At 39.3% G+C, this 27,536-nt stretch overlaps 1 protein-coding gene across 3 annotated transcripts in view; it reads left to right on the top strand.

The window, feature by feature from the left end:
• Positions 1-26,836, top strand: part of ATE1 (arginyltransferase 1) — a 165,630-nt gene extending 138,794 nt beyond the window's left edge. For all 3 annotated transcript variants that reach the window (XM_044916617.1, XM_044916616.1, XM_044916615.1), the window contains exon 12: positions 26,611-26,836. In XM_044916617.1, the coding sequence (XP_044772552.1) occupies positions 26,611-26,789 (179 nt within the window). In that variant the 3' untranslated portion in view covers positions 26,790-26,836. The remainder of the gene's footprint in view (positions 1-26,610) is intronic.
• Positions 26,837-27,536: the final 700 nt, after the last annotated feature.

The following is a 27,536-nucleotide window of genomic DNA, read 5'->3' as shown; positions in this document are numbered from 1 at the left end:
AGTGATGCCAGGCAGCTCCTCAAAACTGTGAATTAAACCAAAAAAATGCCTTTCAAGTTGATGAAATTAGAGGGTATGGGGGCGGGGGGATTAGATGCAGTGATCTACTGGCTAAATGTAAATAAGTGTATTTGAGCTAGTTCACTAAATTTGCATAACCCTTGTTCTATAAAATAAAATAATTTTTTCAGGAAAGTTGAATGGGATCTAGTGATTATAAATTGGACTCTATTTTTTTAATGTCTTCTAAGAAAACACCGTTGTGAAATCCATTATTGCTAATCTTTTGATAAAACAAAGGCTCTTCTGAAATGCAGCTAATCAGTTATTGTGTTATATTGTCATTTTAAAAATAAGGAGTTTTGAATATGTTTCTTCCTCCCTCCTTCCCTCCCTTCCTTTCTTTTAGAGAGAGAGAGAGAAGAGAGAAAGGTGGGGGAGGGGCAAGGAGAGGGAGAGAGAATCGTAAGCAGGCTCCAGCCCAGTGCGGAGCCCAGTACATAACCCTGAGATTATGACCTGAGCAGAAATCAAGAGTCAGACGCTTAACCAGCTGAGCTACCCAGACATACCTGGAGTTTCGAACATGTTTTCTTAAAGCACTCAAATTGTATTGAAGAAAGCAAGGAAAATCAGAAGGGACTGTTTAGTTTATTTGCACTTTCTGATTTTGCCAGTGGTGCTAGAGTTAATTTTGGGACCATAGACCTGGTTTTCACTACAAACTGCAGCCATTTCTTTCTTAACTGCACACTTCTGAAAATACAGTTGACCCTTAAACAACAGGAATTAGGAGTACCTACCCCCTCCATGCAGTTGAAAATCAGCATGTAACTTTTGACTCCCCCAAAACTTAACTAATAAGAGCCTCCTGTTGACCAGAAGCCATACCAATAACATAAACGGTCAGTTAGCACATAATTGTTCTTTTATATGTATTATGTAGTCTATTCTTACAATAAAGTCAGCTAGAAAAAATATTAAGAAAATCATAAGGAAGGGGCGCCTGGGTGGCTCAGTCGTTAAGCGTCTGCCTTCGGCTCGGGTCATGATCCCAGGGTCCTGGGATCCAGCCCCTCATTGGGCTCCCTGCTCAGTGGGAAAGCTGCTTCTTCTCCCACTCCCCCTGCTTGTGTTCCCTCTCTCGCTGTCTCTCTCTCTCTGTCAAATAAATAAATTAAAAAATCTTTAAAAAAAATCATAAGAGAAAATACATTTACAATCCTGTACTGTATTTATAAAAAAAAAAAATCTGTGTGTACGTGGACCCATGCAGTTCAAACTTGTGTTATTCAAGGATCAGCTATATTTTTTAAAACAAATTGGTTTTCAAGAGAAAGGAGTGTGTATGGACTAAAAATACAGTGCTTTGTAACACTGCTTTATTCATTTTTAGTCACAATACTTAATTTATTTTGTTTTTCAAGGAACTTTTTGGTTTTCCTTTTCAAGGAATAGTTGAGATTTTTTAAAAGTATGTAACAGAAACATGTTTGGATTCAAAGGGCCGAGCTGCACTGTTCTATTAAAGGCCTTTGATTCTGTCCTCTTGTGTTGTTGCCGTCAGAGGTTCTGTAACAAATTCAAGTCTTAGAAAGAAGCAGTTGGGATATAGGAAGAGTTCTTAGAGATTTATTTTAAACTTTTAAAAAACTGGAATTTACTTTAGAAAGTCTCAAGTTTTGGGGCTTGTGAATAAATCGTGTAGCTAAGCAACATGAAGACAAAAACTCAGTTTCTGTGTCAGACCTGTCAGCTGATGAAGAACGCAGGAAAGAGTCTGAGGAGTGGCCTGGAACAAGAGAGAATTCTTCTGTTGTTGTTCAGAGGTTCTATGTATCGATGGTAAAATTTTGCCTTAACTGATTTGGTTGCTGGTTAGCTTGCTTATACTTAATGAAAAGAAAGGAGTATTAATGTTGGTATTATAGTGCCCCTCGCACACATTTTCATTTTACTTCAAAGTGGACCTTTTCAGTGCCCTGTGAAGAAAATGAAAACCAAGAGCACTAGGTCACTTGGGGAGATTTGAATCAGCAAGTAACAAATGGATTTCATCATAAGCAAAGGTGACCTAATGAAAGCACAGCAGAAACTCTGGAAGTACATGGAACAATCCATTGGCCTAGTAGCACAGGAGAGGGATAGAAGGATCTAATAAGAATAAAGCAAAGGGCGCCTGGGTGGCTCAGTTGGTTGGGCACCTGCCTTCGGCTCAGGTCATGATCCTGGAGTCCCGGGATCGAGTCTCGCATCGGGCTCCCTGCTCGGCGGGGAGTCTGCTTCTCCCTCTGACCCTCCTCCCTCTCATGCTCTCTGTCTCTCATTCTCTCTCAAATAAATAAATAAATAAAATTAAAAAAAAAAGAGCATACAGCAAAACTGATTTGGTTTCGTGCTTTTATCACCTTGGAAAAGGGAGTTTGCTTTGTGGAAGTGGATTGCAGGTTCCAATCTAGTATCCAGAGACAGTAGAATCGAAACACTCACGTGATTATGCTCACTGGTTTAGGGACCAATAATCAACAGGGCCTTTGAGCAGTAGCAAAGCAATCCATAGGTCGTGGCTGTCTCAGAAGTATCCATAAATGCTGCTTACGCCATTGACTTTGGCTGTGGTTCACTGTCGGGTTCGGGCCCAGATTCCTGTCTTTGTACAAATCATCAGTTGAGCTCTACCAGTTCGAAAGACCTGGAGCATGGGTATTCTCCACACAGTGTCTTTGTTTCTAGAATTCTTAGTCTCTCTGGAGAAGCCACACATGGACTAGTCTAGGATGTGAAGCATGAGACACAGCCTTTCATTCCAAATAAACCTAGGGCGTGTTTGATGGGTTGTTTGCAGTTAGCATCATTTCCTTACATTTTACTGTGGTTAATTAATGGGAGTTTTATGAAGATGCCAGATAACCATTCTTGTCCTAAAAAAGGATTAGCACAGAGCACAATTTAAAGCTTTTGTGACCTGATTAATTTCAATATTTATTACACATTCAGAAACAAAATAATCCAGTAATGATTTAATTTGAGAATTCAGACATTGAGTAATAAACATGAGGTACTAATTAAAGTGGATGAAAGCTGGGTAGTTGCTCTGAAGATCTGTCTTCTGTTGCTTGTCTATTAATTAGAGTGGGAGAGAGATCAGCACCATGAACCACAAACATTTGTGGGATGCCCACTCAGCACTGCGCCTTATGTGTCTCCGTATCTCCAGCATCTTGGGAATGTGGTGCCTGGGCCCTTGGCTGAGGAGAAGTACAGGATTTGCTTCCCACCCTCAAGGAGTTTACTGTCAGGTTGGGAGGGCTACCCACATAGAAGATGACAGAGAGCAACCAGAATACTGTTCCTGTAAAAGGCTTTTTCTGCATTAAAAACCACTTTCTTTTTTTAAGATTTTATTTATTTATTTGACAGAGACACAGCGAGAGAGGGAACACAAGCGGGGGGAGTGGGGGAGGGAGAAGCAGGCTTCCCACCGAGCAGGGAGCCCGATGCGGGGCTCGATCCCCGACCCTGGGACCGTGACCTGAGGCGAGGGCAGACGCTTAACGACTGAGCCACCCACGCGCCCCTAAAAACCACTTCTGATAGATGTGTTCATTAGCTTGACGGTGGTAACCATTTCGCAGTGTGTACATATATCCAGATGTCATGCTGTACACCCTAGGTATGCACGATTCTAATTTTTGTCAGGTTTACCTCAGTGAAACTGTGTGGGAGCAAAGCTTCATTTTTTAAGTGGTCATAACAAAAGGAAAAACTAAGTTGACAGTAAGATGGCTTACGGGGACAAAATTGCTGAGGTTTTGAACTGCATTTTTCCAAGCAAAGCTGGCCCAAGTAGAAAAAATGCTGCATGCATTGTCCTCATTGCTAATTTTTCTTAAGTATTGAGCTTATTGCTCATTCCATTTTAGTCTCTGAATTGTGAGAACAGTTAGAAATTATTGGAAATGTATAATCTTTGCATTTTTAAAAAAGGATGTAAGAGTTATATTTTCTTCTCACCGCTTTGGCTTCCATCAGACCCTGGAGGCAGAGATCTAGGGGACGTATGGGGTGAGGGTTAAAAAAAAAAAAAAGTTACATTTTCTCTAATTTGCATAAAAGATCCTGGAAACTTTAATTATGGCCATTAACTCTATTCATTGGCCTTTGCATTCCCACCATTGTTTGGAATTAAAAATAAAATCTTAGGTGTGTTTTCAGTATGAAAAAGCTTTACGGTTGTAGGATAGCTGGATTGTAATGGCTGGTGAATCTGGGGCTGGAAGACGAGCTTCTTCTAACCTTTCTTCCTAGGTAGACAGTACCTCTGTTTGCATTAGGCATGGTTCATGACCCTGCAGACTGTCTTTATCTTAACATTCAGAAAAATCAGGGGTGTCTGGGTGGCTCAGTTTGTTAAGTGGCTGCCTTTAGCTCAGGTGATGATCTCAGGGTCCTGGGATCGAGCCCCGCGTTGGGTTCCCTGCTCAGCGGGGAGTCTGCTTCTCCCTCTGCCTCCACCCCTCTCCACCACTTGTGCATGCTCTCTCGCTCTCTCTCTCTCTCTCAAATAAAATCTTTAAAAAAAAAGAATAATCACTATTTACAGTGGAGAGAGATGGCCTTCACTTATCTCAGCCTTTTGTGAGGATTTTTGAAGGACCTAATTTGATGTTTTGTTTTGGTTGCTTTTTGTTTCTCTGACAGCCTTGGTTTCCTTTGCTAGTGTATTATATGTTTCTTTATTTAAATTTTTTTGCAAGCTTTAAGGAGGCAAGTGCCATTCTTAGAGATATCCTGGTTAGCTCTCTGACTTGAGGTTTGTTTGTTTGTTTCAAGATTTATTTATTTAGAGAGAGCATGAGTGGGAGGGGTAGAGGGAGCCGGAGAGAGAATCTCAAGCAGACACCACGCTGAGCACAGAGTCCAACACAGGGCTCGATCCCACCACCATGAGATCATGACCTGAGCCTAAACCAGGAGTAAGATGCTTAACTGACTGTGCCATCCAGGCGCCCTAAGACTTGAGTTTTTTTATGTTTAAGAAGTTTTAGACATCTGTTCATTCATTCATTCAAGATACTTTAAAACAGTGAATGTGTAAAGTCTCATTTTGAGATTGCTCTTAACTGCAGTAGGTAATGAAAGGTCCTGATACGATTATTTTTTTCAGTTAAGGAAATATCTTATAAATCCCCTAATCATCTTGAATAATAAATTATTAAAAGTCAAGCACAATGAGTTATTACTTTATTAAGTCAGATCAGACTTACTGAAATTTGGCTTTATTGGTCAAAGTATTTGGTTTATAGAATTGTTTGAACTTTTAACCAGAAGTAAAAGAAGTAATTGATCTTAAGGTTCAAAAGCAGACAGATAATTTTAAAGAGCGCAATATATAATAAAACCTGAAAATATTTTTTTAAACCTGAAAATATTTTAAATTTGTATATAAAATGCTATAGTTTTGTTTTTGCTTTTGAAAATCAGTAAAATCCTGAAATACTTCCTTTGACCACTAATCCCAGAGATTATTAGGGATTTTTATGCTAAAATAACTAAATTACAAACACAGGCCCAATAAGATTGTCCTAGATATTTTACTCAATTTCCTTTGTGATTTCCCTCTTTTTTCTCTATTATGTGTGAGGGGTTGGGGGTGGTGGGTGCAGTATATTTGTGTGTGTTTCTTTCTCTTTCTTCATGTATTAATAATCCAGTCCTTCTTACTGCTGAGTAGTAGTCCATGGTATGGATGATAGTTGTACCACAGCTTGTTTAATTATTTACCTGTTGAAGGACATCTGGGTTGTTTCCATTTTAGGACTCTCACCAAAAACAAAACAAAACAAAACTGCTATAAACATTTGTTACACAGGTTTTTGTGTAAAAACAAAAAAAACTTATTTTTTGTTTCTCTGGGATAAATGACCAAGAGTATAATTGCTAGGTTGTACGGTAAGTGTATGTTTAATTTCTTAAGAAGCTGCCAAGCTGTTTTCCAGAGTAGCTGTAGCATTTTATATTACCACCAACATGTATGAAAGAGTTTCTTCACATTCTTGCCAGCATTGGTTTTGTTACTATGTTTTTGTTTTAGCTGTTCTAATAGGTAGATAGCAGTATCTCACTATGGTCTTAATTTTGTGTCTCCCTAATGGCTGTTGAACATCTTTTCGTGTGCTTATTTGCCATCCGTATATTCCCTTCAATGAAATGCATACTCATGTCTTGTTTGTTTTTATATTGTTGGGTTATGAGAGTTGTTTATATACTTTATTATTTATTTATTTTTTTAAAGTTTATTTATTTAAGTAATTTCTATACCCAGCGTGGGGCTCGAATTCACGTAAGATCAAGAGTTGCACGCTCTTCCAACTGAGCCAGCCAGGCACCCCTCTTTATATACTTTTTTTTTAAAAATATTTTATTTATTTATTTGAGAGAGACGGCAAGCGAGAGAGAGCATGAGCAGGGGGAGGGGCAGAGGTAGAGGTAGAATCAGACTCCCCACTGAGCGGGGATCCTGATGTGGGGCTCTATCCCAGGACCCTGGGATCATGACCTGAGCTGAAGGCAGATGCTTAACTGACTGAGCCACCCAGGTGCCCTTCTTTATATACTTTAAATACAAGTGCTTAGTAGCATGTCTTTTTGTCCTTTGTTGGTTTTCACAAAGCAAAAGTTTTTAATTTTGGTGCTGTCCAGTTTATCATTTTTTTCTTTTATGAATCATGCTTTGGTGTCCTAAGAACTCTTCACCAGGCCCTAGGTATCAGAGATTTTCTCTTGTTAGTTTTATACTTTTACATGTAACATATGATTGATAAGTTGATTTTTGTTTAAGATGTGAAGTTTAGATCAAGATTTAGTTTTTGCCTATGGATAGCAATTGCTCCAAAACTGTTTGTTGCAAAGACTTCCTCCACTGAATTGCTTTTGCATTTTTTGCCAAAATCAGTTGGCTGGACTTGTGTGGCACGGTTTCTGGATTCTCTTATTCTGTTGCACAGATCTGTGTGTCCAGCCTGTGTAAATACTACACAGTCTTGATTACTAAAGCTATGAAACAAGTCTTGAAATGGGATAGAATGATTCTTCTCCAGCTTTGTTCTTTTTCAGAATTGTTTCAGCTCTCCCAGTCTTTCTGTATAAATTTTAGAATAATCTTGCCTATATCCATAAAAGTACTTGCAAAGATTTTGTTAGGAACTGTGTTAAATCTGTATATCAACTTGGAGAGAATTAATATTTTTCTCAGAAGTCTTCCAATCCATGAATATGGATTGTCTATCCATTTATTTAGATCTTCTTTGATTTCTTCCATCAGCATTGTGTAGTTTACTGAAAACAAGCAATGCAAGTCCCATACACTTTCTTTTAGATTTACAGGTATTTTTTTCTTCAAGTAATTATAAATAGTGTGTTTTCTTATATTTCATAATTTCCATATGTTCATTTTTAGTATATTGAAATACAGTGGGCCTTTTAAAATGAAATTATTGGGGCACCTGGGTGACTCAGTCAGGTAAGCAGCCAGGTAGGTTTCTTCTCAGGTCATGATCTCAGGGTCCTGGGATCAAGCCCCGTGTCAGGCTCCTAGCTCAGCGGGGAGTCTGCTTCTCTCCCTCTGCCCCACCCCTGCTTATGTGTGCTCTCTCTCTAAAATAAATAAATAAATCTCTAAAAAATAAATAAAATAAAATGAAATTATTTCAATTGTGGCAAAATATATATATAACATAAAATTTACCATTTTAACTTTTTTAAGTATATGATTCATATACATTAAGTGCATTAAGTACATTCACATTGTTATGCAACCATCACCACCATCCATCTCCAGAACTTTTTTCATGGTCCCATATCGAAACTCTGTACCTATTAAGCAATAACTCCCATTCCTTTCTTCCTCAACTCCTGGCAACCACAAATCTAATTGCTGTCTCTATGATTTTGACTATTAAGTCCTTCATAGGAGTGGTATCATACATTATTTGTCCTTTTGGGTTCATTCATGCCTTCAGGGTTCATTCATGTTGTAGCGTATGTTAGAACTTCATTTCTTTTTAAGGTTGAATAATATTCCATTGTACATATATGCCATATTTTGTTTACCCATTCAACCATTCATGGACACTTGGGTTGTTTCCCTCTTTTGGCTGTTTAAATAATATGCTATGAACATGGGTATCCAAGTATCTCTTTGAAACCCTGCTTTCTGTTTATTGGGGTCTATGTCCAGAAATGGAATGCTGGATTATATAATAATTGTAACTTTTTTGAGGAACAACTATACTGTTTCTTCCAGCGGCCACAATATTTTACATTCCCACCAGCAGTGGTGCAAGCATTCCAGTTTCTCCGCATCCTCGCCAACTCTTGCTGTTTTCTGGTTTTTTGATAATAACCATCTTAATGGGTGGGACATGGTATTTTATTGTGGTTTCAATTTGCATTTCCCTGATGATGAGTGATGTTGAGCATCTTTTCATATGATCATTGGCCACCTGTATGTCTTCTTTGGAGAAATGTCTATTCATGTCTTTTGCCTGTTTTTGAGTCAACTTATTTGGTTTTTTTGTTGTTGAGTTTTAGGAGTTCTTTATATCTCAGATATTAGTCCCCTTACCAAGTGTGTGATTTGCAGTTCAGTTGATTGTTGTATGTTGATCTTCTATCCTGTGATTTTGCTGGGCTCATTTACAGTTCTAGGAGGTTTTGTTTTATAGCGCCCTTGAGATTTTCTACAGACATTGTTATGTCATATGCAAATAGGGACAACTTTATTTCTTCTTTTCCTATCCGGGTGCATTTCAGTTCCTGTTTTCACCCTATTGCATAGGCTAGGACTTCCAACACTATTTTGAATAAAAATGGTGAGGGTACACATCCTTACCTTATTTCTAATCTTAGGGGGAAAGCATTAATTCTTTATCAAGTTAAGGAAGTCCCCGTGCAACCCTAGTTTTCTAACAGTTTTTATCATGCCTGGTTGGTTGTTGAATCTGTCAGGTGTATTTTTTGCATCAGTTGATGTGATTATGTAATTGTTTTCTCTAAACTGTTAATGTGGGAGGTTATATTGATTGGCTTCCAAATACTGAATCAGCCTTGCATCCCTAGAATACATGCAGCCGCTGAATCTGTGTTGCTAACATCTTATAAAGCATTTTTGCATCCATATTCATGGGGGGTACTGCTTTACAGTTTTCTTGTGCTTTGTCTGATTTAGGTTCCTTCTCTTTTATTTTCTGAAAGAGATTATGTAGAATTGGTGTTAATTCTTTTTGGTAGAATCCTCCAGTGAAACTTTTGGGGCCTAGAGATTTCTTTTTTGGAAATTAATTACAAACTCAATTTCTTCACTAGCTGTAGGGCTATTTACATTATCTTTCATATTGGGTGAGCTGTGGCAGTTTATGTTTTTTTGAGATTATTGTCAGAAAGTTTCCTTTCTTGCTAGGCTGCCACTTTCCTGGACCTCTGGTTAGAGGGAGGTTTTCTTGTTACTTTTTTTTTTTTTTTGGTCTCAGTGTCTTGGCTTTTCAGGGTTGCCCGCTCTTGCAGTTTCCCCTCTGGAATACCTGAGGCAAAAAGAAAGCCCAGATGCTCACCACCTTATCGTTCCTCAGGTCTCAGAGTCCCTGCTGGGCTGCCTCTTCTCTCATGTTTCAGTGTCTTCTTAGGTTTGTTGTATAATGTGCAGAGTTTTCTGTCATACGTAGTGGGGCAGTAGGCAGAAGTAGGTCGGAGCTTATCTTCTGGAAGTGGAAGGCCTCCTGTCTTGTCTTAATTTAAAAAAAAAAGAGAGAGAGAGAGAGAGGAAAGAAAGGAAGAAAGGAAGAGTCCAAGAACTATTTTTTTGCTAGTTAGGAGTGTGTAAACTATTACTGTTGTTTCAGTTGTGCATTTGCAGCTATACTGGCAAGAATATTAAACATGCTCCTGGGGCGCCTGGGTGGCTCAGTCATTAAGCGTCTGCCTTCGGCTCAGGTCATGACCCCAGGGTCCTGGGATGGAGCCCTGCATCGGGCTCCCTGCTCGGCGGGGAGCCTGCTTCTCCCTCTCCTTCTGTCTGCCGCTCTGCCGACTTGTGCTATCTCTGTTAAATAAATAAAAATCTTAAAAAAAAAAAAAATGCTCCTGGTAGTTAATATGTAGCAAATGAGTAATTGAGAAAATCTGAAGTTAATTTACTAGTAAAAATCAAACCTGATAAAATCTGATCCAAGTTTTGTAAAAGGCTTATTTGTATCACTAATATTACTTACCGTATGAACTTCCAGAGAGATTACAGCAACCAGTTTTAGGTTTAAAAATCCAGAAAACTTTCAAAAGCCTAAAGCTGGACAGTAACAGAGCACTTACAGCAGATGACACCACTGACCCTTACTCCTCATGTTTTGATGGTCTGTAAACTGATTCTCAAGGAACTATCAACAATCTCTCTCTCTTTTTCTCTCACCTATGTTAATATATTGGTTTTTTTAGTCTCCAGAGAGTCACTTTATCAAACTACAAGTAAAATTAAATGGAAGTCTGCTGACTTCTAATACAAAATTAGTGGATCAGAACATTATTATATAAGATATAAAAAGACACGCAAGGGTACTTTGTAGGTTCTTGCACTGTAGTTAAGGCCCAGCTGAGTTTCACCCTCTCCATTCTGAAGCTTTCATGGGAGCAGAAATGAAAAATGGCCACATGAAGGTGGTAGCATAGGAATTCCCTGCTGCAGCCTTGGTTTTTGTTTTTTTGTTATGGGGTTTTGAGGGTTGGTTTGTTTTTTGGGAGGGGTTGGTAATTCTCTGTCCTAGAGCACTATTTTTAAAGCCAGTTGCAAGAAATTGTTAATGTAGCCTTAGATTCATGCACTGGTGTGTTTTAAAGCTCTCCTATATGTCTGACTCCATGATGGGGTATTTCTGTACCATTATCTATGGGCCCCACTCCAAGAGACTCTGATGGCCCCACAGTGTATGCTGAGCATCAGAATTCCCTGAAACTTCCCACATGACTCTAAAATGCAACCAAAGTGGAGAGCCCGTGCACTAGAATTTAGCTTACCATCTGTAATACGTGTTTTCTTTGGGGGACTGGCAGCGCTTTCTTCTGCCTCTGGGACCATTCATTCCGCAGAAGTTTAGATGAGCCCTTGGGGGCAACTTTGCACAGAGGCAGATCCAGGCCTGTGACCAGCACTGCCGAGGGGGATGCTGCCCCGTGCACAGTCCCAGTCAGCTGACTCAGCCAGGTCTGACTGAGCCAGCCAGGTGCCCCAATGAGCTGAACCTGCTCCTGAACCCTCCTGCTTCCAGAAACACGGCAAGCAGGCATTCCCAATACCCAGCTCTGGCCCACAGCTTCACGTGGTAAAGGCAGCACAGATGTGAGCACTCTTTAAATAGAAGCTTCGTGCCCGAAGTGGGAATTCTCGTTGGTGCTAAAAACAGTGGTACTGCCTTTACTGAGATAACAGGCGTAGTAATACTGCTACTCTTAGCATCCATCTTGTGCTGGATGCTTCATATTATTTATTCACCAACACTTCAACTCTGGGTGGCTTCTTTTGGTTTAACAGTTTTTTTACTAGAAACATGATTGGATAATATGCTTGTGATTATTTAAAATATGATGCGGAAAGTGAAAATCCCACACCGTATCCCAGCGCACATGCACATGAGCACACACATCCACACCCCTGGCTCTGCAGAGGTAAGCACTGTAGAAATTTGGTAGGAGGGTCTTGGATTCTTTTCTGTGCATATGTTTTTTAATTTCAATTTTTAATTATATCATTTATTTAAACATACAATTTAAAAATATCCTGTGGCTTGTTTTTTACATTAACATTAGGTTATCTTGAAAATCTTTATTACTATATAATGGACTTCCTCATTCTTTTTAAAAATAAACTTTTTTAGAAGAGTTGTAGCTTTACAGAAAAATTGCAAAGATAATGTAGAGCATTCTCCCATGCCTCATACCCAGTTTCTTCTCTTGTCAACATCTTAACATTTTTCTCATTCTCTTTTTTTAATAGACTTTTTTGAAGCAGTTTTAGGTATACAGAAAAGTTGAGCAGAAAGTACAGAGAATTTCCATCCACCCTCCAACTCCCACCTCTCGTTTGCCCTATTATTAACATCTTGCATTAGTGGGATACTTTTGATACAGTTGATAAGCCAATATTGATCCATTATTATTAACTAAAGTCCACAGTTTACGTTAGTGTTTGTTCTTTGTGTTGTACATTATATGAGTTTTGACAAACATATAGTGACATGTATCCTTCATTGCAGTATAGTACAGAATAGTCTCATTGCCCGAAATATCCTCTGTGCTCTTACTTATTCATCCCCCCTTCCGTGCCATCATCCCCGGGCAACCACTTACCTTTTTCCTGTCTCCACAGTTTTGCCCTTTTCAGAATGTCATAGAGTTGGAATCCTACAGTGCGTAGTCTTGTCAGATTAGCTTCTTACACTTAGTCATATGCATTTAAAGTTCCTCCATGTCTTTTCATGGCTTGAAAATTCATTTCTTTTCATCACTGAATAATAGTACCACAGTTTGTTTATTCATTCACCCATTGGAGGACATTTTGGCTGCTTCTGTATCTTGGCAGTTATGAATAAAGCTGCTTTAAACATTTATTTGCAGGTTTTTGTGTGGACATAAGTTTTCAGCTCATTGGGGCACCTGGCTGGCTCAGTCGATAGAGCATGCGACTCTTGATCTTGGCGTTATAAATTTGAGCCCCACATTGGGTGTAGAGATTATTTTAAAAAAAAATAAAATCTTTAAAAAAACTGAAAAAAAAAAAGGTTTTCAGCTCCTTTGGGGAAATACCGAGAAGTGTAATTATTGGACCATATGGTATAAGTGTGATTACTTGTTCTTTCTTAATGGCTGCATACAAAGATATATATTATTGATAATCATTACCCTCATTGATGGACATTTAAGTTTTAAATTTTTTGCTGTTACAAATAATGCTATAACATACTTTTAAATACACATCTTCTGCACACATACTAATATTTCTGCAGGACGCATTCCTAAAAAATTGCTCTGACCAGGACCATGTGAGTTTGCCTTGCCAAAGGCACGTTGTCGACCACAGTCTCCTGCCCTCAGCTGCACTTAGTATTATCACATCTTCCTGAGTCTCAAGAGAAAGATTTAGGCTGGAACCTGAGGATTTGGAGGTCAGACTTAAAGATGATACCCGAATGAAGTTTCCTAGGGAGAAAGTGTAGAGTGAAAAGAGAGAACCTACAGCAGAATACTGTGTAACTCCCCTCGTCTGATGGTCAGGTAGAGAACTGCCCTGGTGGAAAGAGGAACTGGGGTAAGTGTTGTCAGAAAAGCTGGTGTGGATTTCAGGGAAGAGGACGTGGTCCTCTGAGTTTACACTTTGCTGAGGGAGGTGAAGACTGAAATGTGTTCATTATATTCAAGAACAGTGAGACCTTTGACCTTAGTGAATAGAGCGGACTTGACAGGGCCAAGACTCACATTGAAATAGATTGTGCGGTGAGTGGGAGGTGAAGAAATGGCCGTTAAGTAAATAGCCTTTAAAGAAGGAGAGAAAGTCAAGTGAGATAGCTGAAGGGTAAGCAGAGGCCACGGAGTTTTGTTTCTGCCAGACTTAAGCTTTTGTGAAAGTTAGTAGAAAGGAACTAGTAGAAAAATGGATTACAGGAGATGTAATTTACAGAGATTGTACGCAGATTGGGTTGAGGCCAAGAATGGGGAAGAGGACACATTTCCAGATTGAGACCTTTTGCAAAGAAAAGTGAATTTTGTATTTGCTCTTAAGGTAAAAATACTGTAATTTTGAGTTGAATCTTTTGCCCCTGGAAATTCTCAAAGGTTTTGCTGTTCGAAGGTACTTTTGGAAGGCTCTAGCTCAATTCCAGTTCCTTGGAAGGAATCAGAATTAACCCAATGCCAGGTTCATTTGTTGGAAATGAGTGTTGTGTCTAGCTTTCATTGTAAATGGCTTGGTGACCCACTGGGGTCACATATCAGTGAGGTTACTGATGAGATTACCTGTTATCACGGTAATAACTTTCATGAATTGTCAAATGTGGAATTTAAAGCTATTGATTTAAAAAACTAATTTGTCAAACCAACTGAACATCATAGATCATAAAATGAACTAAGTCAATGTATTTGATAATCAAAATATTATCAGCTGTCCATGTTTTGACTTATATTAAACGCAGCATTACCTTTTCCTTTGCCTTTTTTCAGACTTAATAAAAATTAATTTTTATTCTTAATCTTGATTGCTGAATTTCCAGATATTATGATCTCTAACATGTTAGAAGAAACAGAAGCTGAAAATACCTCAAGAGGCTGTAGTGATGGGAATTTGTCAGAACAAAATTTAACAATTAGAAGGTACAAATGTAATGCTTGGGTTTCAAAATACACAAATACAATATGATGAGGCCAAAGAACACAGTTTGGCATTTGTTAATTTTTTATTTTGAAATTTCAAATTTACAGAGAAATTGTAAGACTAATACAGAGAACTTCTGCACACCCTTTACCCAGATTTCCCACTTGTAAATATTGGCCTTCTCATTTCCCCCCCTTTATTCTGTATTTTTTTCTGAACCATTTGAGAATAAGTTGCAGATATATTGCTCCATCACTATTTCAGTGTATATTGTCTGAAAACAAGGATACTTTCCTACATAACCAGCCAGCCAGACCAGGACAGTACCAATGTTATATTACACCATCTAATTCTCACATTACTGGGAAAATTTCCCAGATTTTCCCAGTAATGTCCTTTATGACACATTTAAAAATGCATACACACACGTACAAACCTACTTTCTGTTTTCCTTCTTTTTTTTTTGAATCCAGAGTGCAAGTCAGGATTGTATGCTGCATTTACTGTCCTGTCTCTTCAGTCTCCTTTTGCCTGGAAGAGTTCCTTAGTATATACCCTTGTCTTTCATTACCTTGACATTTTTGAAGGTACAGTCCAATCACTTTGTAGAACATTCCTCAATTTTGTTCCTCAGATGTTTCTTCATAATTAGATGCAGGTTACGTAGTTTTGGCAAGAATATCCTAGAACTGATGCTGTGTTCTTACTGCATCATCTGAGGAGGTGCACACTGTCCACCCATCTCACTGTTGGGCACTTGAATTTATACCACTTGGTAAAGTAATAAATGCCAAGTGTCTCCACTGTAAAATTAGTATTTTGTATAAGTTAATAAGTAATAAATATTTTGTAGGGAGATACTTTGAGACAATGTAAATATCCTGTTCTGTCAAACTTATGTCTGCTAGTTTTTACATCCACTAATGATGATTCTTGCTTGAATCATTTATTACTGAGATGGCTGCCAAGTGAGAATTTTCTAATTCCATCATTACTTCTACTTCTGTAGATTGGCATTCTGCTGGAAGAGAGAGCAGTGCCTTCTCCCTGTTCATTTATATCAGTGTGGACTCCTGGAATCCTAGCGTTTTAGTCAATATATTATAATCCATTGCTCTCATTGTTTATTTTGAATGCTCAGATTGTCTCAGATTTGGCCAGCAGGAACCTTTTCAAGGTGACTCCTGTGTTCTTTTGACATCTCCCCATCATTGTTTGAGTGTGGCACAAAATATTCCAGGCTCATCTTGTACTTTCCCTGGTCCAGCACTGCATTCAGGCTTTTCTCTGAGGAGCTCTCGGTTTCTTTCATGGGGAGTGTATTTGGAAAACAAGATCTGGGCGGTAAGTGTGCTCATCACAGCAGGGGTTTCTTTGCTTCCAAGTCCTCTCAGCAGCCAGATCTAGAATAGATACATGTGTGTGTGCGCATGTACACAGGAGTGCATACATACACACTTCTGTTTTTACATCTATTTGTCTGTACAGTGTATAAGAACCATGAGTTTCCACCAGTACCTCCAGTTCTGATCCAACACAGTAGAATTTGTTCTAATCTTCTGTCTGTCTCTCCCTTCTCTGACAGAGCAATCTAACTCCCATTTTTCTCAATATATGTATTTATGTAACCAGTTCCCTTGCATGTTACTAGTCACTTGACCACACAGGTCAGAGGTGGCCCAGTCCTGCCAGCCCCGAACTTGCCAGACCGCCTCTTTGGCTCCAGCCCCAGCCCCTGCACACAGCAGCAGCTGGGCAAACCAGCGTCCGTCCCCTTTGTCTTAGAGAAATTCTGTAATGGCATGTTTTGTGTTTTAATTTACATTTCTTTCATTATATTGTCGTCAGTTTGTAAATGTAGCCTTTACTAGGGTAAACATTGATGGTGAAATAGGAAGTATTTAAGAGAGTATTCAAGGGTCAGAACACATAGAGTAGGGGCGCCTGGCTGGCTCAGTCAGTGGAGCGTGCAACTTTTGATCTCAGGGTTGTGAGTTTGAACTTCACGTTGGGTGTAGAGATTACTTTAAAAAAAATAAAATCTTAAAACAGAGAAACTTGAGAGAATACCAACCTTATTCATCATCAGAAGAGGGTTATTTATTAGCATTTTACTTACGATAACAGTATTAAGTCCTGCTGGCAGTGTGCTGAGGCAGGAGGTAAAGTTGGTGTGATTTTTTCCCACAGTTGACTAAGGGCCTGGTATCATCCTGTTTTCTTCAGGTGACCTTTTTCTGTAAATCGGGAGTTATTTTTAGTTACCATCACGTGACAAGTTTAACAAAATCACATAGTTTTTCTTCCTTAGAAAAATATTTCACTAACGCAATTAGGCAAGAAAATGAAATAAAAGGCATCCAGATTGGAAAGGAAGAAGTAAAACTATTTTTATTTGCAAATGACATGATCTTGTATATAGAAAATCCTAAAGAATGTACTAAGAAGCCATCAGAACTAATAAATGAGTCCACCAAGATTGCTGGATGAAAAATCAACACACATACCAGAGGGGAGGTGGGTGGGGGACAGGAGAAATAGATGATTGGGATTAAGGAGGGCACTTGTCATGGAGAGCACCGGGGGATGTATAGAACTGTGGAGTCACTGTATTGTACACCTGAAATTAATACTACACTGTATGTTAACTAGCTGGAGTTTAAATAAAACTTTAAAAAATCACACAAAGTCAGTTTTATTTCTATACACTTGCAGTGAACAACCTAAAAATGAAATTAAGTAAACTGTTTCATTTGTAATAGCATCAAAAAGATAGAATTACTGTTAGGAATAAATTTAACAGAGAAGTATAAAACTTACCATCTGAAAAATACAAAATATTGTTGAAAGAAATTACAGAAGACCTAAGTAAATGGAAAAACATCCCATGTTTATGGATTGGAGGACTTAATATTGGTGAAATGGCAGTAGTCCTCAAACTGATCTACAGATTAAATGCATTCCCTATTAAAATAACAGCTGGTTTCTGTGCAGAAATTGACAGTTGATCCTAAAATTCACATGAAAACTAAAGGAACCCAGAATAGCCAAACAATCTTAAAGAAGAAATTTAAAATTGTATGGTGGTCTCATATAGACAAACATATATATATCCGTGGACTAGAATCGAGAGTCCAGAAATTAACTGTCATATTTATGGTCAGTTGATTTTCAAAAATGATACCAAGACAATTCAGTGGGAGAAGAAGAATCTTTTCAACAAATGGTCCTGGATCAACTGGATATCCACACACGAAAGAATGAAATTGGTTCCCTATCTCACAGTGTATATAAAAATTAACTCAATGGAAGAGCTAAAACCAAAAAACTCTTAGAAAAAAATAGGAGTAAATCTTCTTAACCATGGATTAGGCATGATTTCTTAAATATGACACCCAAAGGACAAGCAACAAAAAGAAAAAAATGAATAAGGCTTCATTAAAATTTAAAAATTTTCATATTTCCTGAGACACCATCAACAAAGTAAAGGGACAATCCATACAACAGGAGGATGTATTTGCATATCATATAACTGATAAGGATCTAGTATCCAGAATATATAAACAACTCTTACAACTCAATAAAAAGCTCAGTTTCAAGTGGGCAAATGATGCGAATATACATGTCTCCAAAGAAGATATATGAATGGCCAGCAAGCACATGGAAAGAAACTCAGCATCTTTAGCCATCAGGAAAATGCAAACTAAAACCACAGTAAGATAATATGTCATTCCCACTCAGAGTTGCTTTAGTCAAAAAGACAGGTAGTACCAAGTGTTGACGTGAAAAAACTGGAACTTTTATACACTGCGGATCAAATATAAAACAGTGCAGCCGCTTTGGAAAAGGGGCTTGCATTTCTTCAGTAGGTTCAACATAGAGTTACCATTGACCCAACAGTTTCACTCCTAGGTATATATTGAAGAGAAGTGAAAACACACAAAAACTTTGACATGAATGTTCATAATGTTATTCATAATAGTCTGAAAGCATAAGTAACCCGTATGTCCATCAACAGAATAAGTAAAAAGCGCTGTGTTGGTACCATGGCATCTTATTTGGCAATAAAAAGGAATGAAGTGCTAATTCATGTTGCAGTATGGATGGACCTTGAAAACACTTCGCGCAGTGAAAGAAATAAGTCACAAGAGATTGTGTATGGAGAGAGAAAATAGACTGGTTTTGCCTGGTGCTAGGGAAGTTGAGGGGGATGGGGACTGATTGTTAATAGATATGGGGTTCCTTTCTGGGATGCCGAAAATGCTCTACACCAGATGGTGGTGATGGCTGCGCAAATCTGAATACACTAAAGACCATTGAATCATACACTTCAAGTGGGTGAATTGTGTGGTCGGGGAATTATATCTCAATAAAGCTGTTACTAAATGGTGTTTTATGTAAGCTAAGTTTAGGTTTGTTTTCATTTTGTCCAAAAGAATATTCCAAGTGAAATGACTGGCAACATTATTCCTTATGGATGATGAAAATGTGTAATTCTCCCTGATTGCTTTTGGATTCCCAAAGCAATTTTTTGAGCCTCCCACCAAGTGGACTTGAAGAATTAGCTGATTGAACTGATTTCATTTCTGTCACACGTACTATGCGTCCCCCTGCCAAGCCCTTTGCTCCCCAGACTGAAATATTCCTTTTACAGATTCTCCCCACCCTCCTCCACAGTGATTGAAACATTTGTTCATACCTCCTGTCACTCGAAAATATTCTAAATCATATTTGATTTTGAACTTTCCAGAGTTGAGTTTGGTTTCAGAGTTGAGTTCTATCATGCCTCTCTTCACAATTTCACATTCTTCCGTTATGTCACAATTTTACCCAACTGTATTTAGCTTCATTCACATCGCCAGGTCTGCCACCGTACCACCTTATTCATGAGAAACTGTAGAGTATGTACCTTTTCATCTTTATGTAATAATGCTGTAGCAGTAAATAATGAAGTTAAGAAAATACTGTTTTCATCATTTTCTGAAAAGCCTAGACATTATAAGAATAATGAATGAGTTAAATCCCCATAAGAAGTAAAGCTTTGATCTCTAGATTCTTTTCCTTAGAAAGCACCTGTGATGCGCAGTTCATCTCCTGTGAATAAAAATCAAGCCGTCGTTCCCCATCATGATGAGTTTTCCTGGAAGATTAAAACACATTGATGTAACAGCATATTTGTATTGTCATTGATCAAATGCTCAACTCAGAGAGTTTGCAGGATTGCCTTTGGTTTTTAGTTTATGAAATTGTGATACATTAGAGAAAGAAAAGGTAGAAGAGGTCCTTGTTGGCACACATTTCCAAGACCTCCCAGTAGGCTGGCAGTTACCCTTGGATGAGATGGCAAGTGGTCTTTAATCTCAGAATGGCTTATTTCTCCAGTCTCTTTGGGGTCCCCTCAAGAAGAGGCCTGTTGTGCTGTATGGATTGAGCTACATAGGTTTTTGTCTACAAGCACTGATGGCATTTATCAGGCAGGCGATTCAAGGTGATCACAAAAGGTTTTGTGAGGGTTGAGATGCATTTTTTTTTTTTACTTTAGTAAATAAATCATAACTTAATTTGCTGTTTTAAGTATCTGGCAGGATTTTTCTTGTTTAGGTTTTAAATTGGTTTTAATAAATGTGCTAGGAATCAGAATTAGCCATCATTGCAAAGGTAACTATTGATAATAACACTGCAGATTATTAAGCCCAGAAGCGAATTGTATTTTGCTATAATGATAATCAGTTGTTTCTGAAGATTTGTGTTTTTTTTTAACAATTAAGACTTTTTTATTTTATTTTATTTTTTTAGTGAGAGGGAGAAGGTGCACCTGAGCAGGGGGGAGGGGGCAGGTGGAGAGGCAGAGCATCTTAAGCAGGCTCCCTTAGTGTGGAGCCTGATGTGGGGCTCCATCTCATGACCCTGAGCCGAAATCAAGAGTCAGACACTTAACCCACTGAGCCACCCAGGCGCCGCAGTTTCTGAAGTTTAATACAGTATACCCTTTGAAAGGGTGATTGATTTGACTTTGTGGCCTTAATTTAAGGTATGGGTAGAATGTGATCCAAAACTCCTCTAATATTTAAATGTGTCTTCTGAAATTGTTAAGCACTGGTAATGTGGATGGAAGTTTGGTGAGACAGGGAGAAGGTGGGAGAGAAAGGGTTCTGTGTGGGGGCTGACATCACTCTATTTGTTTATTTCTAGATTATTTGAGTTTTTACAAGTATTACTTTTATTTTTTTATTTTATTTTATTTTATTTTATTTTTTTAAAGATTTTATTTATTTATTTGAGAGAGAGAATGAGATAGAGCATGAGAGGGAGGAGGGGCAGAGGGAGAAGCAGACTCCCTGCTGAGCAGGGAGCCCGATGTGGGACTCGATCCCGGGACTCCAGGATCATGACCTGAGCCGAAAGCAGTCGCCTAACCAACTGAGCCACCCAGGCGCCCGCAAGTATTACTTTTACAATTAAAAAATACAAAATTTAAGAATGAATGTGCTTATTATTGAGTATTTGGTAATTTTGTTGACTAATTCCCAGAAAATTCGTTGAGTTAGTTCAAGTTACTGAAATGTCAAGTTTTGAAAAATTTATAAAAGTGTATCTTTCCTCTGTTTCTCTTACTGTATGTCTTGTGGCTCTGCATCCCCTTTTTCTGGCAGTTTTAGTCATATCTTTGGGTAGGCAGGATTCTAGTTTACATTTCAAGTTTGACTTGCAATTTAAGTCTTTTTAGGTGGGGAAAGAAATGCATTAGTGCTACTTCTAATCTGTATGACGTTTTAATGCCTTTTTTATGGTCAGAGCGTTTTAATGGGGAAACTAAAGAATTGAGGCAATTAAGAAAAGTAATTTGTATTTCAGTAATTTAATAAAAAGCTTCGGATAAGTGAATTGGTGATAGAGTCAGTGCTGTGTTAAACAACAATGACACTAATACCAACCGGACGGACTTTGAACACCAAGACCAACTATATTTGCATCTCCAAATAATTTGGGTATGTTAACACTGAAGAGAATGAGGAGAGGATTTTGAAATTCATTATTACCTAAATTACATATGATGTTAAAAAGTGAACAGCAGTGGGCACCTGGGTGGCTCAGCGGTTAAGCGTCTGCCTTCGGCTCAGGTCATGATCCCAGGGTCCTAGATTCGAGCCCCGCGTCGGGCTCCCTGCTCAGTGGAGAGCCTGCTTCTCCCTCTCCCTCTGCTGCTCCCCCTGCTTGTGCTCTGTCTGTCTCTCTCTGTCAAATAAATAAATAAAATCATAAAAAAAAAGTGAATAATAGCTGGTCAATACCTACTTTTTAAGTGTATTATGCATTTGATTACTTTGACTCAGAACAAGGCCTCAGAAGTATTTGGAGTAAAAAGAACTAGCGAACTCGATTGATTTCTGTGCTATAAGCCTCTCTGAAAATGCTATAAATTAATTTAGAAGCTTTATGAAAATTAATTAGATATATGTGTTTAACAGTAGATGCAGCGGCATATGGCATCACAAGCCAACTTGGAATTCAGTAGTTAAAGTTTGCATATTTGTAGTCTTTCTCCCAAATTTGACTTGCATATCATTGAAAACTCTTTCTGTAATCTTAATAAAGAGAAATGAAGTCTATATTTTGACAAACGAAACAATGTACAAGTTCCTACTCTTTTGGAGGAGCACTTTAGAATAGTTGCTGTAAATTCTGCATAATGGTGGGCTTTTTCCTAATCTTCTATTTTTATTTTTATATGCCATATTAGCAAAGAATAAAAATTAGAGAGTGGCATTTCGTTCTAGATAAGATGATGGCATATCAGGTCTTAACATTTTTATTTGCTAGAGTGTTCCAGTTTGAATCTTGAACTATGTTTGTCCTAAAATATTTTAGGATAAAGGTTTAAACGGTTACACATCATTCTGTAAAGTTAAATACAGATATGATGTGGGGCCATGCATGAATGGTCAAGAAAGAATTCTTGAGATGATTTCGGTGCAAAAAGGTGCTTTTATTACAGCACCAGGAAAGGACTCGTGGGCAGAAAGAGGTGCATGTTTGCTGAATGAAGCTGGTGGTTATATGCTTAGTGCTCAAGGGGAGGGGATGTGCAGGGAGTATTAGATCATAAACATCTGCGAATTTCTACTCATAAAACTACTTCTGCAAGATTTCTCTGGTGCTTATCATTCAGCTTGATGTTAACTATAGGTGAGATGTACAGGCAGTCATGAGACCCTTGAAGAATGTAGCAACCGGCACGTATTTGATCCTTATCAGAACTCTGCAGGCTGTAGGTCAGCCTTCTGGGCTAAAGGTGAACATTTTTCTGCTGCTGTCTCTCATCAGACATACTTTAAAATTCCAGTTTAAAAAATTCAAAGGTAAAGATTTAGAAGATTTTGTACAGTTTGCCAGTGTTCTTCTCCTTTATTGCTCTCAGACCTGTATCAGTTTTCTATTTGTATCAGACTGTAAACGTACTTGAACCTACCTTTTTCTTGCTACATTTATACCCAGGTGATGTGACTTAGTTGTCTGTGTTGCAGTGTGTGGACATTAAAATGCCTGAAATTGACATCAGGAACCAGGTTGTTGCCCTTTTCCTTTGTCACTTACCCTAGTTAAAGGGTGTGGAGACCTAGTAAATGCGAAATATTTCATTGTGTTAAAGTATGTGGATTTTCTGCTTCAGCTGGACAGAGTAATTTGTTAAAAACACATATTTTGAAGTTGGTATAGTCAACCAGAGTACCAAAACCACTTGGGGTACTTACAACAGAGAACATTTAATGCAGGGAATTGGTGATAACAGAGAGTGGTGCTGCTGAGAGCTGGGCAAGGCACAGAGTGACCCAGAGATGAGTGATAGCTGGAAGCCACCGCCACTCCTGGGCCACTCCTGGACCACCCCTGAGCCACCCCTGAACCACGCAAGGGCTACCAGTAGAAGCTGGAACCTTGACCACTTTAAGAGTAGTAGCTGGAGGGGCGCCTGGGTGGCTCAGATGGTTGGGCATCTGCCTTCGGCTCGGGTCATGATCCTGAGGTCCTGGGATCGAGCCCCACATCGGGCTCCCTGCTCTGCAGGAAGCCTGCTTCTCCCTCTCCCACTCCCCCTGCTTGTGTTCCCTCTCTCGCTGTGTCTCTCTCTGTTAAATAAATAAATAAAGTCTTTAAAAAAAAAAAAAAAAGTAGCAGCTGGAGCTCCTGCCACAAAGCAGAGCCAAGGAAGAAAGACGAAAGGTTTTGGGAAGAAACCCTCTCCTGGCTCCAGCCTCCTGCAGCGCAGAGCCAAGTGGTAGAAGCAGGGAGGCTAGACTGGCCTGGGCGTGGCGCTGGAGATAAATCAGTAGTGAGGGGTTGGATCCCTGTTCCTCCAGATGCTATACCCCTGCCCCTTGATCTCCCTCGAATGTGTCCTGGGTAAAGTGAAAATCTAAAACTACATCCGCACTCGGTTCTGAGGGCATGAGGGCCCTCTGGCTGGCATCCTTGGTGACCCCTTTCCCTTCACGTCTGCATGCCTTCCCAAGTGGGGTTCTAAGTGGACCAACATGGCCTTCTCTGACAATGGAGAATTTCTTTGGGGGTAATAGTACATGATTAGCTTGTATCTCTCTCTAACAAATTTCTAAACAGGTGTACAGTGCAGTCAGTTTTGGAATGCCCTCACTTTATCACTTTCTGATGATTGAGATCAGCTAGCCTATGACATGAGTCCATAAAATGGGATGTTTCTTTCTCTTTTAGATATTGGAAAAATAGTGTGACTTCTGTCTCTTCTGAAACTGATCTTGCATGATTAATCCAGACTAATTAATGAATACCCAGTAGAGGAAACAGCATCAGTTGAGGAAGAATAAACATTTAATTGTTGCTTCCATTACACAATAAAAAGGGATGTAATCCAATTCAGATGTTCAAACACATAGAGCCTTCTGTGAGGTGCCCAATAAAATGTTGAATTTATAGCGACTCTATTGTGAAAGCTGTTATGTTTATGATTTGACTTGAAGAAGTTTATAGCTGAAAGACCCTGAGAAATCTTCTAAAAGAATCCTTTTGTTGAAAAGGAAACTAGCATTCCCACTTTTCATTTTCAGAAGACCCAAATTAATTTAAAAATGCCTAAATCAACCTTAAAAACAACTTTTTAAAATTATAAAAGCCTTGTGCCAATTATAGAAAATCCAAAAAATGGTGAGAGTATGTGTATGTGTGTGTGTATGTTTCCCATGACGTGAAAGCCTCCAGAGATAGACTCATTCATTCATTCAGCAAATATGTACAGAGCATCTACTGTCAGGCATCGTACTTGTACTAGACACCAGGGAAATATTAGTGGGCAGAGCAGTCACAATTTTTCATTTAATTTGAATTCTCATAGAACTTTCTAGTGGAAAAGGAAACAGACAATAATTATGTATGTCAGGTGGTAGTCCGTGCCATGAAGGGAGTTAAGGAGAGCAAGGAGAGCGGGGATGCTGTTTTGTGGAGAGTCAGGGAAGGCCCTCTGAGGAGCCAACATTTGAAGTCATCTGATGAAGCAAGAGGGCGAGCCATGTTTTTTCCTGGAGGAAGGAGGGGTCTTTCTAGGCAAAGGGAATGGAGAGAAGTATTGCAAAAAGGATGATGCATGTTTGTTCAGATTTTTTCTGTGCATATACTAGGCTTATAAAGAACAGTAGCTTACACTGTACCTCCGGTTTTTTCACTTAACAATCTACCTTCCTTTGTCTTTAATAGCTGTGTAGCGTTTTATTATATGCATATACCTTAACTTATTTGACCAGTTCTCCATGGTGAACATTTGCGTTGTTTCTAGGTTCTCGGTACTGCTGAGAGTGTGGCTATAAATATCTTTATGCACATACATAAATACTGTTGTGTGTGTTTTTCTACAACAGTGGTTCTCAACCCACCTTTTTTTTAAATTATTTTTTAAAGATTTTATCTATTCATTTATTTTAGAGAGAGAGAAAGTGAGTGGGGGTAGGAGGGAGAGGGAGGGGGAAAGAATCTCAAGAAGACTCTGTGCTGATCCCAACGAAGGGGCTTGATTTCACGACCCTGAGATCATGACCTGAGCCAAAACCAAGAGCTGGGAGTTCAACCGACTGCACCACCCAGGTGCCCCAACTCAACCCACTTTAAAGGGCTTAAGAAAATACAGATGCTCAGGTTTTATTCAGACCACTTTCTAAATCAGGATGTCCGGAGGTGGGATCCAGGACTTTTTTGGTATTTTTAAAAAGTTCCTTGAATGACTCCAGTATGTGGTCAGGGTTGAGAACCGCATCTGTGGGATGATTCTTAGAAGTGGCCTGGCTGAGTCAGTGATAAAGACATGGTCCATTTTAGTTGATAGTGCAAAGTTGTTCCCTGTATTAGAATTAGGAGCAACTGCCAATAGTAGAAACCTAAAGTAAGTTGGCTTAAACAAGATAGTTTCTTTTTTCTATGAAATTCTTTACATAGGTAGTCCAGGGCTGGTACGGTAGTTTTATTATGTGGAGTCCTCAGGTACCCGGGTTCCTTCTGGCTTTTGTGTTTTCTCACCTAAGGGAAATCTAATCTCAGGCAAGGGGGAGGAGGGTTGGTTAACGCTCCTGCCGTGATGTTCATGTTGCAGGCAGCACAGTGAAGGAAGGGTTGAAGGGCACAGACCAGCTGTTCTCTTAAAAGATGCCTAGAAACTTCCATAGAACACTTCTGCTTGGTTTTGTTTATCTGCAAAAAGAGGAGAAGGGAGAGCCGCAGCCGCTAGGCGTCCCTGCCCCGTCCCCCCGGAGAGCTGTAAGCGTCTGCCCTCTGCCCCCAGAACCTGCCCCCAGTGCCAGGACCTGCTTGGCTCGAGTCCACCCAGGCCACTGCCTTACGGCTTTGTCGCAGGGATGAAAACCTCGGACAGTACATCGGCTTGGGGGGGAGGCAAAATCAGCACAGTTCAGACTCAGGCAAGACGGTTATAAACTTGACCATGAGGAGAAAATAATGTGTTGAAGACCCGTTCTTTAATTGCGTACAGTTCTCTTCTGATGTTTTAGCTCTCTCAGGGGAGGGAATCTCTTCCCTGTCAGCAGGGTATTACTTATGAACATCCTTGTTGGAACATACTGCTCAAGGAGGACATCTTCATGCGTCATTATTATTCGAATTAAATATTGTTACACTCGGATATAAAAAGTAGTTTGACCTGTGACTTTTCTTTGTCCTTGCAGTGGACGAAGGTCGCAGTAAGGAGCCTGACCGTTTGCAGGTGTTCCACAAGAAAGCCATAATGCCTTACGGCGTTTATAAGAAACAGCAGAAGGACCCGAGCGAGGAGGCCGCCGTGCTGCAGTATGCGGGGCTGGTGGGGCAGGCGTGCTCCGAGCGGATGCTGCTGCTGCGGAACTGAGGTCATCCGCGCCCCTCACCCCCTCACCCCCGCGCCCCAGGGAGGCTCCCGGCCTGCCCACAGAGGAGGCGTTTTTTATTTTGACTCTCTGTGGCTTTTCTAGAATATTTTGTGGCAATGTCTTTGTGAGAATCTCCTGGTTAATATAAAGATTTTAAAAATAGGTTGTGACCTAGCCTCCTCGTGGGGGTTTATCATTTTGGAAGTTTGTTTTATGAACAAGCTACGGTATAAACTCCTTGTGTTAATATTTTGGAAAGTAAAATGAATAAGTGGATCTTAAGTCATTTAAATCACCATCGTGCTTTTTTTGTCAAAGAAATTACAGCAGACTTTTCTCAGATCCATTTAAGACATTAGTTTATGCTCCAAGACTGGAAGGCTGGGGAGAAGGTGGGGAGTCGGTTTTCTCTCTTGGAAAACGTCTTCTCAAGAGAACGGAACTGTTGTTCCTCAGTGTTCAGTATTACTGCCGAATGTTACGTAGTTAATAGAAAACTCAGAGAAAGAGAATACAAACCTTAAAGAAAGGACGTCGTGTGAACGTCAGATGTTCATTTACCCAGGACAGCCTCCGTCATATCTGTTGTCTCGGCACGCTTGTTTTTCCTAGTATAATTATTACTCTCAAATAATCTTACTCTCAAAAGTATCCCAGTTGGACAACAAAATATGTGATTACCCTAGTTGTATATATATTATTTGCTCTGTTTCTAAAAATCTCAGAAATGGAGGTTTTTGTAGGTT

The sequence above is a fragment of the Neomonachus schauinslandi genome, chromosome 6 (genome assembly GCF_002201575.2).
Source record: "Neomonachus schauinslandi chromosome 6, ASM220157v2, whole genome shotgun sequence".
NCBI lineage: Eukaryota > Metazoa > Chordata > Mammalia > Carnivora > Phocidae > Neomonachus > Neomonachus schauinslandi.
The sequence above is the reverse complement of the archived record's forward strand: the minus strand, read 5'-3'. Positions and strand labels throughout refer to the sequence as shown.